Here is a 13,985-nt window from a genome sequence, read left to right as displayed (position 1 = left end):
TATATAAATGAATAAATACAAAGATTTAAAGGTTAAGTGAACAATGTAAAATACAATACTTATTTTACGCAGTTATAATAAAGGATTTGGATTAGTGAATTTCCTTCATAGATCTACCAAATTCTGTGATGTCTATTTAATACGTTTTACGTTCAGTTGATTTTCAAATCTTTATCTGGCAACACTTTAGTTGAAAAGTCAAAACATGTGAATATTCCGAAAAAGTTGCAATATTATCTTATAAGTTCTACAAATTATAATATATAATTATTTCTCACGCAACATGAACGCTATTATTGGGCTATGCCACTTTTGTGAAGCTCATGGCCCTCGTCCTCTATTTTGTACATTTACAACGGATGACGAGAACCATACAACGGAGTCTTCTCAGTGTTCCGTACAGTGCAGTGGATGTACTTCTTTAGGGCCTGAAACGGTACTAGTATCTAGAGATGATGATGGGACAATATATTGCAGCAGGGAATCTGTGCCAAATGCCGAAATAAACACATTTTTACGACAAGCAGCTGTAAGAAGTATTACATGCGAAGTGAGTTTTATTCTAAGTACAGCCTTGTCAAAAATTAAAACGGTTTTTAAAATGTCTTTTATTACACGTAATAATAGTAACCAACACTATATTATCGTTGAAATGTGAAATAGTAATATTAAATTCGGATCATTAATACCTTTTTTTTGACTACATGATTCAGGTGAGTTGGAGCAAGGAAGGTGGGGTAGTATACTTCAGTGACGCACAAGGACATGTACTTAGTTTAATGTTCCAAGTTAAGGATACCAGAGCTCGAGGTTTGAAGAGATGGTTCTCAATTGTAGTACTTATGAAGGATAAAATGTTACTCCTCAATCTTACACCCATGCTATCTGAGCATATGGAGAATATATCGAAAGAGCTTCAACACTTAGCTGATGATGTATATGAGAAGGAACAAAGCGTCTGTTCACAAAGAGCATTGAGGTTAAAGACAGGGCGAAATGACTTTGGACAGTCAAGATCTTTGATACAATTAACTGGTAATTCTTGAATTTTGCTAGTCTCTGGAACCTTTGAATACACTAAATTATACATCCTACTCCAAATTTGTCCAATAGCTCAAAAAAAATACACCTTATCCACAAATATCACTTATACAGAAATGTATGTATAGTAGTTGTAATGGGCTATGTTTTTTATGTTAACTACTCTTTTACTTATATTCTCAGGTGATGAAAATGTCTACAAAAGACTTCATTCCCATTTTACGTGGATGTTGAAAACTGGCGCGCTCACATATTCTGAAACTTTATACACCAGTAAAGATTTACTTGATAAAATATGTCCAAAGACAATGAAAAAAACAATATTTGAACAAGATATTTGTTTATCAAATTATAATTGTGAAATATCAATAAGATCTTTAGAAAATCTTTTAACCAAGTCAGTATTCAGAATATTATTGTATTGTATTTTAACAGGAGTAGATGTAAGTGATATATTTTTCTTTACTTTATTTGTATCTTTTATAAAAGTTTGTATAAACACAATTACAATGATTCAGTTACATTTTGGAACATTTTTGTTATTATTATTACTCAATTTTAAAAGTACAATATTAGTGGGATGGCTAATTAAATCTTACTAACATTATAAACTAGCTTTTACCCGCGACTCCGTCCGCGCGGAACAAAAAATAGAAAACGGGGTAAAAATTATCCTATGTCCGTTTCCTGGTTACCTGCCCACCAATTTTCAGTCAAATCGATTCAGCCGTTCTTGAGTTATAAATAGTGTAACTAACACGACTTTCTTTTATATATATAGATGTGAATGTTTAGATGGATGGATGTTTGTTAGAAGGTATCTTCAGAACGGCTGCATAAACGTTGATGGCAGGTAGAGCACAGTCTGGAAGAACATGTAGACTACCTTTAATCCTGACTCCTGAGTATAGTTATGGGATACATTTATATTTTTACAGGTTATCGTGAGGTCAAATATTACAGAAGCTGCAAACATTATTAAGGGCTTGTTGTGGTTTTGTCCAATTCCTAGTGATGGTGAACAATGCAGAATATTAAGTGAAGACAATAATGATGCCTCATCTAAAAGTTGTTTATTAGAAAAAAATGGGAATAATTTTGTATGCAAATGGTCAGAGACACTGCCTGTAAAATGTTAGTATATTTTATTATATTTACGAATTAATGTTTTGTAGAAAATTTGTGTGTGATGCTGCATTGAACCAAATGTTAAAATGGTACATTTTTAGGTCCATCTCTAATGAACAGGATAGAGACAGCAATGGCTAACCAAATGTTCAAGGACCCAACACTCCACCATCATATTAAATCATTGCTTCTAGAGTGGTTAGGGTATGTATTGAAATAAAGCTTATTTTATTAGCTTTAGATATGTTTTTAGAGATCTGCCTCAGGTTTGCTTGAGATGATAACAAATTTGGCCGAGGTGAAAATATTTAGGGGACTAACAATCAATATATTTCTTTTACTTATTACTAGCTTTTACCCGCGACTCCGTCCGCGCGGAATAAAAAAAATGCACACAAGATAAAAAAGTTCCTATGTCCGTCTCCTAGTTCTAAGCTACCTCCTCATCAATTTTCAGCTAAATCAGTTTGACTGATCTTGAGTTTTAAATAGTATAACTACATGACTTTCTTTTATATATATAGAGTAATAGACAATACTTTTGCAGGATAGCAAATACTTTGAAATCTGCGATATCATCTTCAGGCCGCAAATCTGATGCTATTGTAAAATTAAAACAAATACTAGGAGTCATGCCTCATGATGAAGTACTATTGAATTATTGGATGGACACATTTTGCGGTTAAGAATAATCTGTGATACTAAGAAAATGTAATTATTTATTTACAATGTATTAAAAAGTATTAGGTACAACCTAGTTTTATTTGCATTTCCTTAAAATTATCATCAAAAATATTAATGAAATTTCAACAATTCAATATAGTAATGGGATTTATATATATTTTTTTTTGATGAATATTGATAGAGAAATAGTATTCCCAGAAGTAGTATTTTAGATTTCTTTGTGCCATTAAAACTTAACTAATCAGTCAGGTAAAGATTTGACCATCTTACTAATATGAATACAAAAGTTTAGATAGATGTTGGAAGGTATCTCCAGAACAGCTCAACAGATTTTGATGAAATATGGCACAGATGTAGACCATAGGAAGAACACAAGCTACTTAGTGTGTTTTTTTTTGTAATTTCGCGCGGTCAGACTCGTATATTGATAAAAATAAAACACATTAGTAGATAGTACTCCTTATATTAAAATGATTAAACGTTGGAGCGACGGCTCGGCCGTGCGCGCTCGTGGCCCTTGGTGCGCACGTAGGGCTTCGTGTGCGAGCGTGGAGCTCCAGGCGCGGGCCCGAAGTGACGCACCGCCTCGCGAGCGTTTCTGCGACCCTGGATCAGCACCGTCTTGCGGCCAGTCGGCGCACGGAGAGCCAGCTGATCGAAAGTAAGGATTTCTCCTGGAAAGGGACATTAAAAATTCAGATACCATTTTCTTATAAGGTAATATATAGTATGTTTCAAATATCTTAGCTATGCAGAAAACAATTTTAGGAGTTGCGAGGTTTAAAGAAATTCAGAGACAGGGCACTGCAAAGTATACAGCTCCAGGTCAGCTGCCAAGAAATTTAAAAAACACTAAACAAATAATTTCACTAGTCAGAATGAATTTGAAGCAGCGTCTAGATTAGACTGCCTTAAATAATGCATTTACTATTTAATAGTCCTACTAAGGAATTACACATATATTGCTTCAGTTAAAAAATAGTCATTTACTAATACTAATTATTATTTTGTACGTAACATAAAATATCCAAGAAACAATATAAAACAAAGAATTGTGATTTTCAGCAATATAATTCATTTTGTTCATTGACTTGTTTAATGTTTAGAAATTTATTTTTCTAGTCTTTATATGAAAATACTGGTTTCTTGATAGATAAGTAAGTAAACATAGACCATAATAATAAAGTTATAAAATCATTATAATGGTTAGTGTTCTGCTAGAGAACTTAATGGTTCTTATAGCTGTGTAATAATATTGAATTTATCTAAATTTATTATTATTATGTACATCAAACCAAGTTTAACAGTTTTTATGATAACACACCTACATTTTATATAAAGAAAATTTTTTATGAGGCAAAATAAAAATCTCAGGCATTCTAGTTTAAATTCAACACAAAAATCATCACCTAACAATTTCAGTAACAGCATCTATTAAATATTTGTACAATATCTAGATGTAAAATTTTAGAAATAAATTATGATTATCACTAAAATTGTTTGGATAAATATTTCAACTGAAGGAATTCAGCAATGTTTGTATATTAAAACTAATTTGTTTATTTCATATTTGCTCTTCAAAATTTATATATTTGTGTATTATTATTAATGATTGAAAATAATGATACAACCTTAATAGGGTAAAACGTAAGGAGTGTATACAAGGAAAAAATTCAACATGCTTTCTAACCTAAAATATTTTTGTTATTATAAACATTGTACTGACCTCCAGCAGCCAAGATACGAGCACGAGCCTTTTCAGTAACGTGTAGTGCAGCTACTGTTAGCTTGGGGACCTTGTAGAGGCGCACATCATTGGTGATTGTACCAACCACCACCGCAATCAGACCCTCGCGGGTTGGCTTTTTCATGTGACGTGACAGACGAGACAGTGAAATCGGTGGTCGATTGATGCGGCTCATGAATAGACGACGCAAAATAATCTGGTTGAACTTAGCATTTGTACGTCTTGCTAAGTATCTGTACAACTGTAAACAAAGACAGTTTGGTTATAAATCTGAAAAGTGTTATATACCAATATTATTCATACGTTATGTATCTTATAGCACCTATAATATAATTACCTTAACCAAAAGCCTAAGGTATACATCCTTAGACTTAACTTCGGTGCGCCTAACTTTCCTGTCGTGTTTATGGTTGATGTCCACTCCCTGAAATAAGGAATAAAACACATATTTACATCACTGCTTTATTCGAAAAACACTTTAAACTTTCACAACACTACGTTTTCACTTTGATTTTTATAGATTTATTTTATATTTGCTTCAACAAAACTCACCATCTTGACAACCGGAAGAAAAAGAGAGTTCAATAGACAATAACACTATTTGACTTTTCTGGTCGATGTTACCAACATAAAATCTTAAATCTTAACCATAAACCGTTTTACTTGTTACCACTCCAAAAAAAATTATATAGTGTTATTAAATTTGAATAACAAATAATAGAAACTTTGAATAAGAAAAATAATATACAAGAAGATTGGTATTAAGAGAACAGATATGCATAGACGTATGAAAGTGGAAGAGACGTGAGAGGTGTACCAGAACCGCGCCTAATGAAAATCCATAATCTCTCTGTACCGCCTACCCCTGTGGGTTCCAGTCGTGAGTTAGTAGTTATTAATTTCATTTTGGTTTTACTATAATAGAGTTTTCCTAGGTAAAAAAAATCAGGCAGGTGAAGCATCGGGACAAGTTCAAATATTTAAATAACTAATAAACAAATGAAAACTTTTGACTTGAAATATGTCATCGCGACAGAAAAGTTTCGACCGCCGTTTTTTCGGAAGTGATGGAATTTAATACGAAACATAGAAAATTATCTAAAACCAAAAATTCCGCTCGTACTCCATCTGCCAACAAGCCTCGTTTAACTAAAAAGAAGACGGTTACAAGAAAACGTAAATGTGTTTGTTTGCCTGAAAATTATTCAATTGTTGAGTTTCCTGCTATTTGGAATGAATTGAGACAGAACGACCAGCTATGCGACGGCACAATTATATGCAGAGATATGAAATCCATTCGGATTCATAGGGCAATTCTATCAGCGGTCAGCCCTTACTTTAAAGCAATATTTGTGAATTCGCTAAAGAAGGGACAACCTGAAGAGACAGAGATATTTGTAGATGTTCCAAGTTATTACATGGGGTTGATTCTTGACTATGCATACACAGGCACGTGTACAGTAACAGTAGAAAATGTTGAAAAGTTGTTGCCGTATGCAGATCAATTTGATGTTGTGGGCATTATTCAACTGTGTTGCCAGTTACTGATGCAGGAACTGAGACCGCACAACTGTCTTGGAATATTTAAATTTGCTAGATGCTATTTCTGTAGCGAATTGGAGAAAAAAGGTAAATTGTATATAAGACAGAATTTCGCGAGAATTCTTAAAGAGTGCAATGAATTTAAATCATTGTCATACGAAGAATTAGAGGATATACTGAGAGACGATGAGCTGAATGTCCGAAATGAAGAAATAGTTTTCCAAGCAGTTAAAACGTGGGTAGAACATGATTTAGAAAATAGACGAAAGTATGTTCCTGCTTTGCTTTCGTGTGTGCGATTTGGACACATAAGCTACAAATATTTTAAATCCAAGATACTTCAGTGGCAACCGGTCGCAGATGATGAGGTGAGAGTGTTTAAAATTTAAAAAGTTAATATGTTGAATAGATGAAATTGCGTAACGTTAAACGTGATTTTTAACTTTAAGGCATTTTCTAGAAATGTCAAGAAGCATTATACCCGGCGGTGGTATTCCTAACATTGTTGGACTCCAGACCTGGCACAGAGGCCGATTTAAATGACCCATTGGCAAGACCCCGGATACCTTACGAGATTCTATTTGCGGTCGGCGGATGGAGCGCTGGGAGCCCTACCAGTTTTGTTGAGACTTACGACACACGGTATAGTTTCTTTTTCACATTTTTTTTAAAGACAGTTGAGTTTTAATGACATGCCAGATATGACTTCATTTTTATGACTCGTTACTTACCATCGTTGCTATTTATTTATTTTTATTTTAGAGCTGACCGTTGGTTTCTCTCGATCCACATGGATCTGACACCTCGGGCGTACCACGGGCTATGCACTCTAAACAACCTGATCTACATGATCGGCGGCTTCGATGGCAGCGACCACTTTAACACTGTACGATGCTACGACCCCGTCTCCAACATGTGGCACGAACGCGCCTGCATGTACCAAGCACGTTGTTACGTCAGCGTTGTCGTTCACGGTAATTATGATGATAATATAACCATACGGAAACTTGTGGCTTACATCACCTCTGTGTCTTTTGATGCAGGTCTTTTCCTAATTTTCGCGATGTCATCGTTTCAATTCTTTTATATTTTCGTCTCTTAATGTGATATTGCTATTTACAATAGATAAACATATATGCATTCTTTTAGAACCTGTCCTTAAGACAGATAAAAAGATACAATACTTTTCCGCTCCCGGCCATTTATGAATACTAATGTTAAACTTTGATAATGTCCTTTGATAATTCATCTAGCAGATGGTTTAATATACGCGTTGGGCGGATACAACGGGCGTACGCGGATGTCGTCGGTGGAGAGATATTACCCGGACAAAAACCAGTGGGAGATGACGACGCCTATGAACAAGCAGCGCTCCGACGCCAGCGCCGCCTCGCTGGGCGGTAAGGTATGATTCTATGCGATATCCGTTGACGTTTATTAGTGGTTTTGGTCGCGTAACCTTGAATTTTTATCCTATCTGTCCACCAATCCTTTAATTCGTGGGGTCGCTAAGTATTTTTGCATACCTACTTAGGGTGTCGTATCGTGAAACTCGCTGCTATTAAATTGATTACTAAAAAACTCTGCATAATTTCGATAGTAAAAACGTAAGGTAATCGTAAACCTTGTGACAGATCTACATTGTGGGCGGCTTCAACGGTCAGGAGGTGCTGAGCTCCGCGGAGATGTTTGACCCGGAGACGCGACAGTGGTGCTTCATCAGATCCATGCTGAGTCCGCGCTCCGGCGTCAGTCTCATCGCTTATCGCGACTCGCTGTACGCGCTCGGAGGGTTTAATGGATACAGCCGACTGAATACTGGTTAGTTGATCATTGAATCAGCTGCATGGATATAAATGGAGCTCATATATACGTAACTTTGTAAGTTCTTTCTAAAATTAAAGGTGAGAGATTTTGCCCCCACCGCGGCGGCGACTGGCAGGAAATAACGGAAATGTTCAGCGCTCGGAGCAACTTTGCGACGGTACTGCTGGACGATATGATCTTTGTTATTGGTGGATTTAACGGTGAGTTATTCATTCTTTTCCAGAAAGAACGACTGACATTGAAGAACTATGTGTATTGGTATTTTTAATATTGGCCAGAGTAGTCTTTATTTAAGAGATTCATTAATCTTTTCAAAAAAACAAATTATTTATGTCAATACGTTTGTAACAATACAGGATCGACAACAATTCCGCACGTGGAGTGCTACGATGGCGATACATTGGAATGGTACGACGCAGCGCCAATGAACTTGAACCGCTCAGCTCTGAGCGCGTGCGTGTTGTCCGGTTTGCCCAACGCACGCTCCTTCTCCTACCTGGCGAAGGCTGTCCCCGCCGCCGGCGCTGACCAGGCACATCACTAAAACCTTCACCTCTTTATTCCTCTGCAATGCAATTCGGCATCAAAATTACAACTGGCTGATTCTAAAAATTAAAAAAAAATGTCAAAGTTTTAAATTTTATGTTCTAGTTTTCGAAATTGTTTTTTGTTTCGTGACGTGAATATGTGTGGGAAATTAAAAAAAAATGGTTTTTCGTGTTTTGTCATACGAGGGTTTGGTTTCGACTTTATTAAAAAGAGAGGAAATAAAATAAAAAAAAATAATTTTTGTTCGATGACAATCGAGTTTTTTAATTTAACATGTATTGATCTGTGATAGTATTAGGAACTCTATTTTTCTTTTATTATATTGTAATAACTGTGATATTGTACATAGTTTTTGTGTAAAATTTTAATTTATCTGTGCAAAATCATGTTCATTATAAATGTACAGTTTAAAATGTTTTGTTTGTGTATTTGTTAATTGTTTTATGTAGATCAAAATCGTGGCATGTGATTATTTTATGTGATTTTAGAATGTTTTATATTGTGGGTGGTTTGTAAATTTTCAAGTTTTTTGCATTGTAATCAATTTGTGATACAAATTTATTTTCGTATTTTATGTACAGCTCGCGACTGAACATTGCGGTCGCGTTTTTGATGTTTTTAGGCTTAATATTGTATCTGTGATATTTTATGTCTACGTATATATCCTAAAAAGAATGAAAATAATTATTTTTAATCAGCTTAAATTATGGTATATGTATGGGAACATTAAAAAATAAATCTACAGAAAGGATTTCGTGTTTTTATTCTCGCCACAAGCCCATTATTTACGGTGCCATTTCCTCGTAAGCTTGGTGCATCTAACTATATATAGAACAAGTGACAATGTCCCCCGAAGCGCGTCGTCCGCACGCCACTGAATCGACTAGTGTGTGCAGATAGCGAGAGTGGCGCGCGATCGTGCGTATATTTACTACAGAAGGGGAATTTTGGGGAGAAAACGCCCGCCCCGAGTGACCCCCTCCGCCCCATCCCTGCAGCCCCGCGGCGCGCCCGTCGCGATCGAACGCGGCACAGCACAACCGCTGCAAGCTCACTACGGCCGCATTGGGCGCGGCGCTACAACTTGCATACAATATACGTCATGGAGCTGAAGGGGAAGGTCGCCTTGGTCACGGGAGCCGCAGCCGGCATCGGCCTCGCCTACTGCGAGGAACTTCTCAAGCAAGGCGCCAAGGTACGACACTTAACACCTGTACACGCCTTACACTACGCTGCATCGTAGTACAACTGAACAATTTTCACATGGATTTAACGTGTGCTGAATGAAAACCTCCCCAAACCTGATCGGACGATACTTTAACGTGCGTATACAATTACAAAAAGTAAAGAAATAACTTTATTCGCGTTTCGATGGTATTTTGTATTGATTTTCTCTGTCGACCGGTCGGTCGCCTCATTTCCTTGTAAAGTTTTCCTGTAAACTCCTTTACAGACAAGTAAGTACTCTTGATCAATAGATCCAATCATCTTTATCATTCTAGCGTGGTGCTTAAATTTATTTGCGTCTCAAATCGAACGTGTGAATTTTAAATATAGCGAAAAAAAAACAAATATAATTTTTCCTCTCATTTTCTAAGCCCTTTGTTTGGGTTCATTCGTGTTAGTAAATTTAATTTGCGTATGCACTTGTTTTTTCCCCTTGCAATCAACTAATTGATTTAACCCTAATAGCGCTAACCGCTTTACTATACCATTTATTGACTGCCTATATTTTATGTACACGTTTTTATGAATAAAGTCATTGAACTCTTAAACGATAAATAAATTTCTATGGAGTCTTGTACAGTTTAAGAAGATTGAGAGGCACTGAAATATTTTATCCATAATTAAACCCGGTGGCAGTGTTTTTGGATTCCATAAGTTAAAAAAAGATTCTCAGTTTTTACAAAAAAAAAAAAAAAACAACGCCATGTGATAAGTTAATGTTTTCCTTTTACGGCATTTGTTTATCAACAATATTAAATCATTATCAAAGGATATTTTAGACTGAATCAGAAGTAACATTTTCGTCTAAAACATATGATGTTTAGATGGATGGATGGATGTTTGTTGGAATGCTCCAGAACGGTTCAACGGATCTTGATGAAATTTGGCACAGATGTAGAACATATTCTGGAAGAACACGTAGGCTACTTAATAAGTTTTTATACAGCTAGAAAGAATTAAAATTATGCGTTAAAAAAATTATAACCTCATTAATTTTAATAATTACATATGCAGTGATGTATGTATTTGAGTTTAAATGTTATCGAGTTATTTAACTAAACCGTAATTTAAAAAAAACATTCAAGTCATAGAAAATGTTTATCATTTAAAAACTACTACATAGTGAATTATTGAAAAGACCCTCCCATAGTTCTCCGGCGTTGTCTGAAAAGCTATAAAATATTTATAAATGCAATTAGTGCGAGCGATGTCGAGAAAAGCAATGGTCAGGAATAATTAACTCTTGAATTTAATAGATTATACTTCTGTGGAAATCGAGTTATATCGAGGATAATTTATTGATTTCCGATTGGTTATGACTTAATAGTAATTTCTTTACGCAGATTTGTGTATAAATGATAATTATTTGTGAATTTTTACTATGCGTTATTTCGACCAATGAAAATGGTATCTATGATAATATTCTTGTCTATAAATTATACAATATTCCGAATGCCACGGCATCATTGGTGGTATTCGTACACTGAGAGATGAGCCGCGAGTCGACGGCTGAGTTGCATTCAAAGGAAATCTCATCTTTTAAACTACCAAAATTAATACTTAATTTTAGATTGCATAAATTGACATGTATACTTTAATTATTATCAGGATTAATGTTAGTAATAGTTCAGTTAATAATGCACAAAGTAAAAAGTATTGCGGTTGACATTTCGCAGGTTTCCTTGTGCGATATCGATTCTGAAATCGGAGAGCAGGTATCGGATGAGCTCGGAGTCAAGTATGGCAGGAAGAACGTGCTCTTCTGCCAGTGTGACGTCACAGACTACCCACAATATGAGGGTAAATATTTTTTTAACAAAAAAATGTTACCCAGTAACAATCCATATTTTTTTATTGACCTAAACTAGTATAAGTTTGGGTTGTTCGATTGAAATAAAAATGTGGGAGGCAACGACCTCGATCTATTAAAAGTCGTTCAAACATTTCTGTTCCTAATATATTCGAATATGTTTTTAAATTCCAGAGGCGTTTGAGATGACAATAAAAGTGTTTAATAGACTGGATATAGTTATAAACAATGCAGGAGTTATGAACGATCGATTTTGGGAATTAGAAGTCGACGTTAATTTGGTAAGATATTAATTAAAAGTTAGTAACACTAACTATTAACTTAAACTATTGTAACATATGCAAAAAAAAAATGTTTAAATTCTAGAATGGAGTTATCCGTGGCACACTGTTGGCGTACCGCTTCATGGGCAAAGACCGCGGCGGCCAAGGCGGGACCATTATAAACACAGCATCAACTGCGTTCGCGAGACCACAGGTCTCTACACCCATCTACACGGCGACTAACTACGCTGTGGTTGGTCTCACACGTGCATATGGGGTACGTAATTTAGAACTTACTAACTTGTGCAATTAATCCATATTTTGTTAAAATTTCTTTAACTTTTAACGCTTAAATCTACAGATAGAAAATATTCAGTGTTCATTTATTATAGCAATAATTTAAGAATAAAGTTACTTTTGCTGGATATTGAATACCCCATCGCAACCACAACACAAAATGTTTATAAATATATTATTAAATAACACAGGAAATATTTCAAATGCGATAAGAATTTATCTGTCGTCAACGGGAAGAGTTCAATGATTGAATTTTCACTTCTTATGTCACAACAATTTCATCTTGTAACTGACTGGTGATGAAATGAATGAATAACAAATATAGATAGCTAACGTCCCGATGATAAACTATTTGAAACGCATTTTTATAGTCACCATACACTGACGCTTAAAAGATTAGCTTCAACTTTGAACGTTGAATTTGTATGGAATTTATAGGTTGTACGGAAACTCAAACTGGGATCTAAATATTTATGTTGTCCTAATTTGCTCCAACTATGTTCGGTGTAAAGAACGTCAGTGGCTCAGGCTTAACGAAACACTTGACTTGCAATGTGCAGCTCCTGGGTTCGAATCCGGCCATGTACTATGTGTTTTTCGATTTACATATTATGTACATTTAAATTTTTGATACATTAAAAAATTGTGATGCAACCAGCACATATCTGAGAAAAAATTCAAAGATATGTGTGAAGTCAACCAACCCGCAGTGGACCAGCATGGTTGTTAATGGCGTAGTCGCTCCTAACTTAGGGTAGGCTCGTAGCCACTCGATGAGGACGTATAGTGCGCTGATGATAATGATGTTCGGTGTACTTTGGAACACAATAATGTGCACTCGGCAGGATCAGTACCACGTGGGGTTGACGGGCGTACGCAGTATGGCGCTGTGCCCCGGACTCACTGACACCGGCCTCGTCAAGGAGATCCGCAAGCAGCTCATGTCTTCCGAGTACGAGGCCGCCTGGCAACGAGATCATGTCAACTGCAAGACTCAGAGGTGACGACTCCTTTTTTTACTTAGCTATTACATACATATATCTTATCTTGTAACTGTGTCAACTAAGATTTAGGCTTTTGCTAGGGTATGGTTCATGATAATAGCAGTGGAAAAAAACCCATGAACACGTAGTCGGCAGTCTGTTTCCTAAGCCATTAGGCTCTTGGCCCTTTGAAAATACGTATAGATTTAAATGGAATTTAAGAATGCGGGATAATGCATACTTACTTCTTATAGGCATAAATTTTGTGTTGCCATCAATTTATGTTCTGATTTCGCGTATTTTTAATATTTAGGTAAAGTCCCTTTTAACCTGTTTTTTTAAACCATCAACAACGTTATTATATTAAATAATATTTTCAGCCCAGAACATGTTGGTAGAGCACTCATAGAATTATTAATGAAGGGACAAAGTGGATCTGTGTGGGTGGTCGAAAATGGTCAGCCGCCTAGAGAATGGCGCGGCTAACTCCAGCGAACCTGGCAACATTGCGTATATCGATATGCGGCATATCACAAAACACGCTCCAAATTACAATGCAGAAATAATTGGGAAATTGAACCATACGCTTATAGGAATAAAGCTAAGCAATCTGTTTCTCATACATAAACGCTTTTTAATTTATATAATTCTAGACATTTTCATTTTTGTCTATCGCCACTTCTCATTATAATGTACATACAGTATAGTGAACCCTACAATTTTAATATCTAATATATAAAATTCTCGTGTCACAGTTTTTGTCACCGTACTCCTCCGAAACGGCTTGACCGATTCTCATGAAATTTTGTGAGCATATTCAGTAGGTCTGAGAATCGGCTAACATCTATTTTTCATAACCCCCCCCCCCACTTTTTTTTTAACTGCGC

At 35.7% G+C, this 13,985-nt stretch overlaps 4 protein-coding genes across 4 annotated transcripts; 3 read left to right on the top strand and 1 right to left on the bottom strand.

Moving 5' to 3' along the window:
- Positions 1-220: 220 nt before the first annotated feature.
- LOC106718313 (folliculin) lies at positions 221-2,855 on the top strand. The gene is made up of 6 exons (XM_045680354.1): positions 221-550; positions 714-1,035; positions 1,225-1,484; positions 1,980-2,175; positions 2,271-2,373; positions 2,717-2,855. The coding sequence occupies exons 1-6, from the start codon at positions 284-286 to the stop codon at positions 2,853-2,855; spliced, it is 1,287 nt and encodes a 428-aa protein (XP_045536310.1). The 5' UTR covers positions 221-283.
- Positions 2,856-3,300: 445 nt separating this feature from the next.
- Positions 3,301-5,227, bottom strand: LOC106718344 (60S ribosomal protein L18). The gene is made up of 4 exons (XM_014512410.2): positions 5,153-5,227; positions 4,938-5,024; positions 4,580-4,841; positions 3,301-3,527 (listed from the first exon to the last, which is right to left on the bottom strand). The coding sequence occupies exons 1-4, from the start codon at positions 5,153-5,155 to the stop codon at positions 3,328-3,330; spliced, it is 552 nt and encodes a 183-aa protein (XP_014367896.1). The 5' UTR covers positions 5,156-5,227; the 3' UTR covers positions 3,301-3,327.
- A 440-nt stretch (positions 5,228-5,667) lies between these two features.
- LOC106718342 (kelch-like protein 10) lies at positions 5,668-8,570 on the top strand. The gene is made up of 7 exons (XM_014512407.2): positions 5,668-6,510; positions 6,603-6,784; positions 6,905-7,116; positions 7,399-7,547; positions 7,777-7,963; positions 8,047-8,169; positions 8,326-8,570. Exons 1-7 carry the CDS (start codon positions 5,668-5,670, stop codon positions 8,511-8,513), a joined length of 1,884 nt encoding a protein of 627 aa, XP_014367893.1. The 3' UTR covers positions 8,514-8,570.
- Positions 8,571-9,393: 823 nt separating this feature from the next.
- On the top strand, positions 9,394-13,811 carry LOC106718343 (15-hydroxyprostaglandin dehydrogenase [NAD(+)]). Its single transcript, XM_014512408.2, has 6 exons — positions 9,394-9,713; positions 11,422-11,545; positions 11,730-11,836; positions 11,922-12,095; positions 12,961-13,115; positions 13,479-13,811. The coding sequence occupies exons 1-6, from the start codon at positions 9,621-9,623 to the stop codon at positions 13,582-13,584; spliced, it is 759 nt and encodes a 252-aa protein (XP_014367894.1). The 5' UTR covers positions 9,394-9,620; the 3' UTR covers positions 13,585-13,811.
- Positions 13,812-13,985: the final 174 nt, after the last annotated feature.

Source organism: Papilio machaon, chromosome 12, assembly GCF_912999745.1.
Source record: "Papilio machaon chromosome 12, ilPapMach1.1, whole genome shotgun sequence".
Classification (NCBI taxonomy): domain Eukaryota; kingdom Metazoa; phylum Arthropoda; class Insecta; order Lepidoptera; family Papilionidae; genus Papilio; species Papilio machaon.
This window is presented reverse-complemented; position numbering and strand designations above follow the sequence as displayed.

Coding starts and splice junctions, on each gene's coding strand:
- LOC106718313 (XM_045680354.1), top strand. CDS start 284: ATGAACGCTATTATTGGGCTATGCCACTTTTGTGAAGCTCATGGCCCT. Junction 551..713: donor TAAGAAGTATTACATGCGAA/GTGAGTTTTATT, acceptor TACATGATTCAG/GTGAGTTGGAGCAAGGAAGG. Junction 1,485..1,979: donor GTATTTTAACAGGAGTAGAT/GTAAGTGATATA, acceptor ATATTTTTACAG/GTTATCGTGAGGTCAAATAT.
- LOC106718344 (XM_014512410.2), bottom strand. Junction 4,842..4,937: donor ACCTTAGGCTTTTGGTTAAG/GTAATTATATTA, acceptor CTTTGTTTACAG/TTGTACAGATACTTAGCAAG. Junction 3,528..4,579: donor TCGTATCTTGGCTGCTGGAG/GTCAGTACAATG, acceptor GTCCCTTTCCAG/GAGAAATCCTTACTTTCGAT.
- LOC106718342 (XM_014512407.2), top strand. CDS start 5,668: ATGGAATTTAATACGAAACATAGAAAATTATCTAAAACCAAAAATTCC. Junction 6,785..6,904: donor GTTGAGACTTACGACACACG/GTATAGTTTCTT, acceptor TTTTTATTTTAG/AGCTGACCGTTGGTTTCTCT. Junction 8,170..8,325: donor TGTTATTGGTGGATTTAACG/GTGAGTTATTCA, acceptor GTAACAATACAG/GATCGACAACAATTCCGCAC.
- LOC106718343 (XM_014512408.2), top strand. CDS start 9,621: ATGGAGCTGAAGGGGAAGGTCGCCTTGGTCACGGGAGCCGCAGCCGGC. Junction 11,837..11,921: donor TAGAAGTCGACGTTAATTTG/GTAAGATATTAA, acceptor TTTAAATTCTAG/AATGGAGTTATCCGTGGCAC. Junction 12,096..12,960: donor GTCTCACACGTGCATATGGG/GTACGTAATTTA, acceptor TGCACTCGGCAG/GATCAGTACCACGTGGGGTT.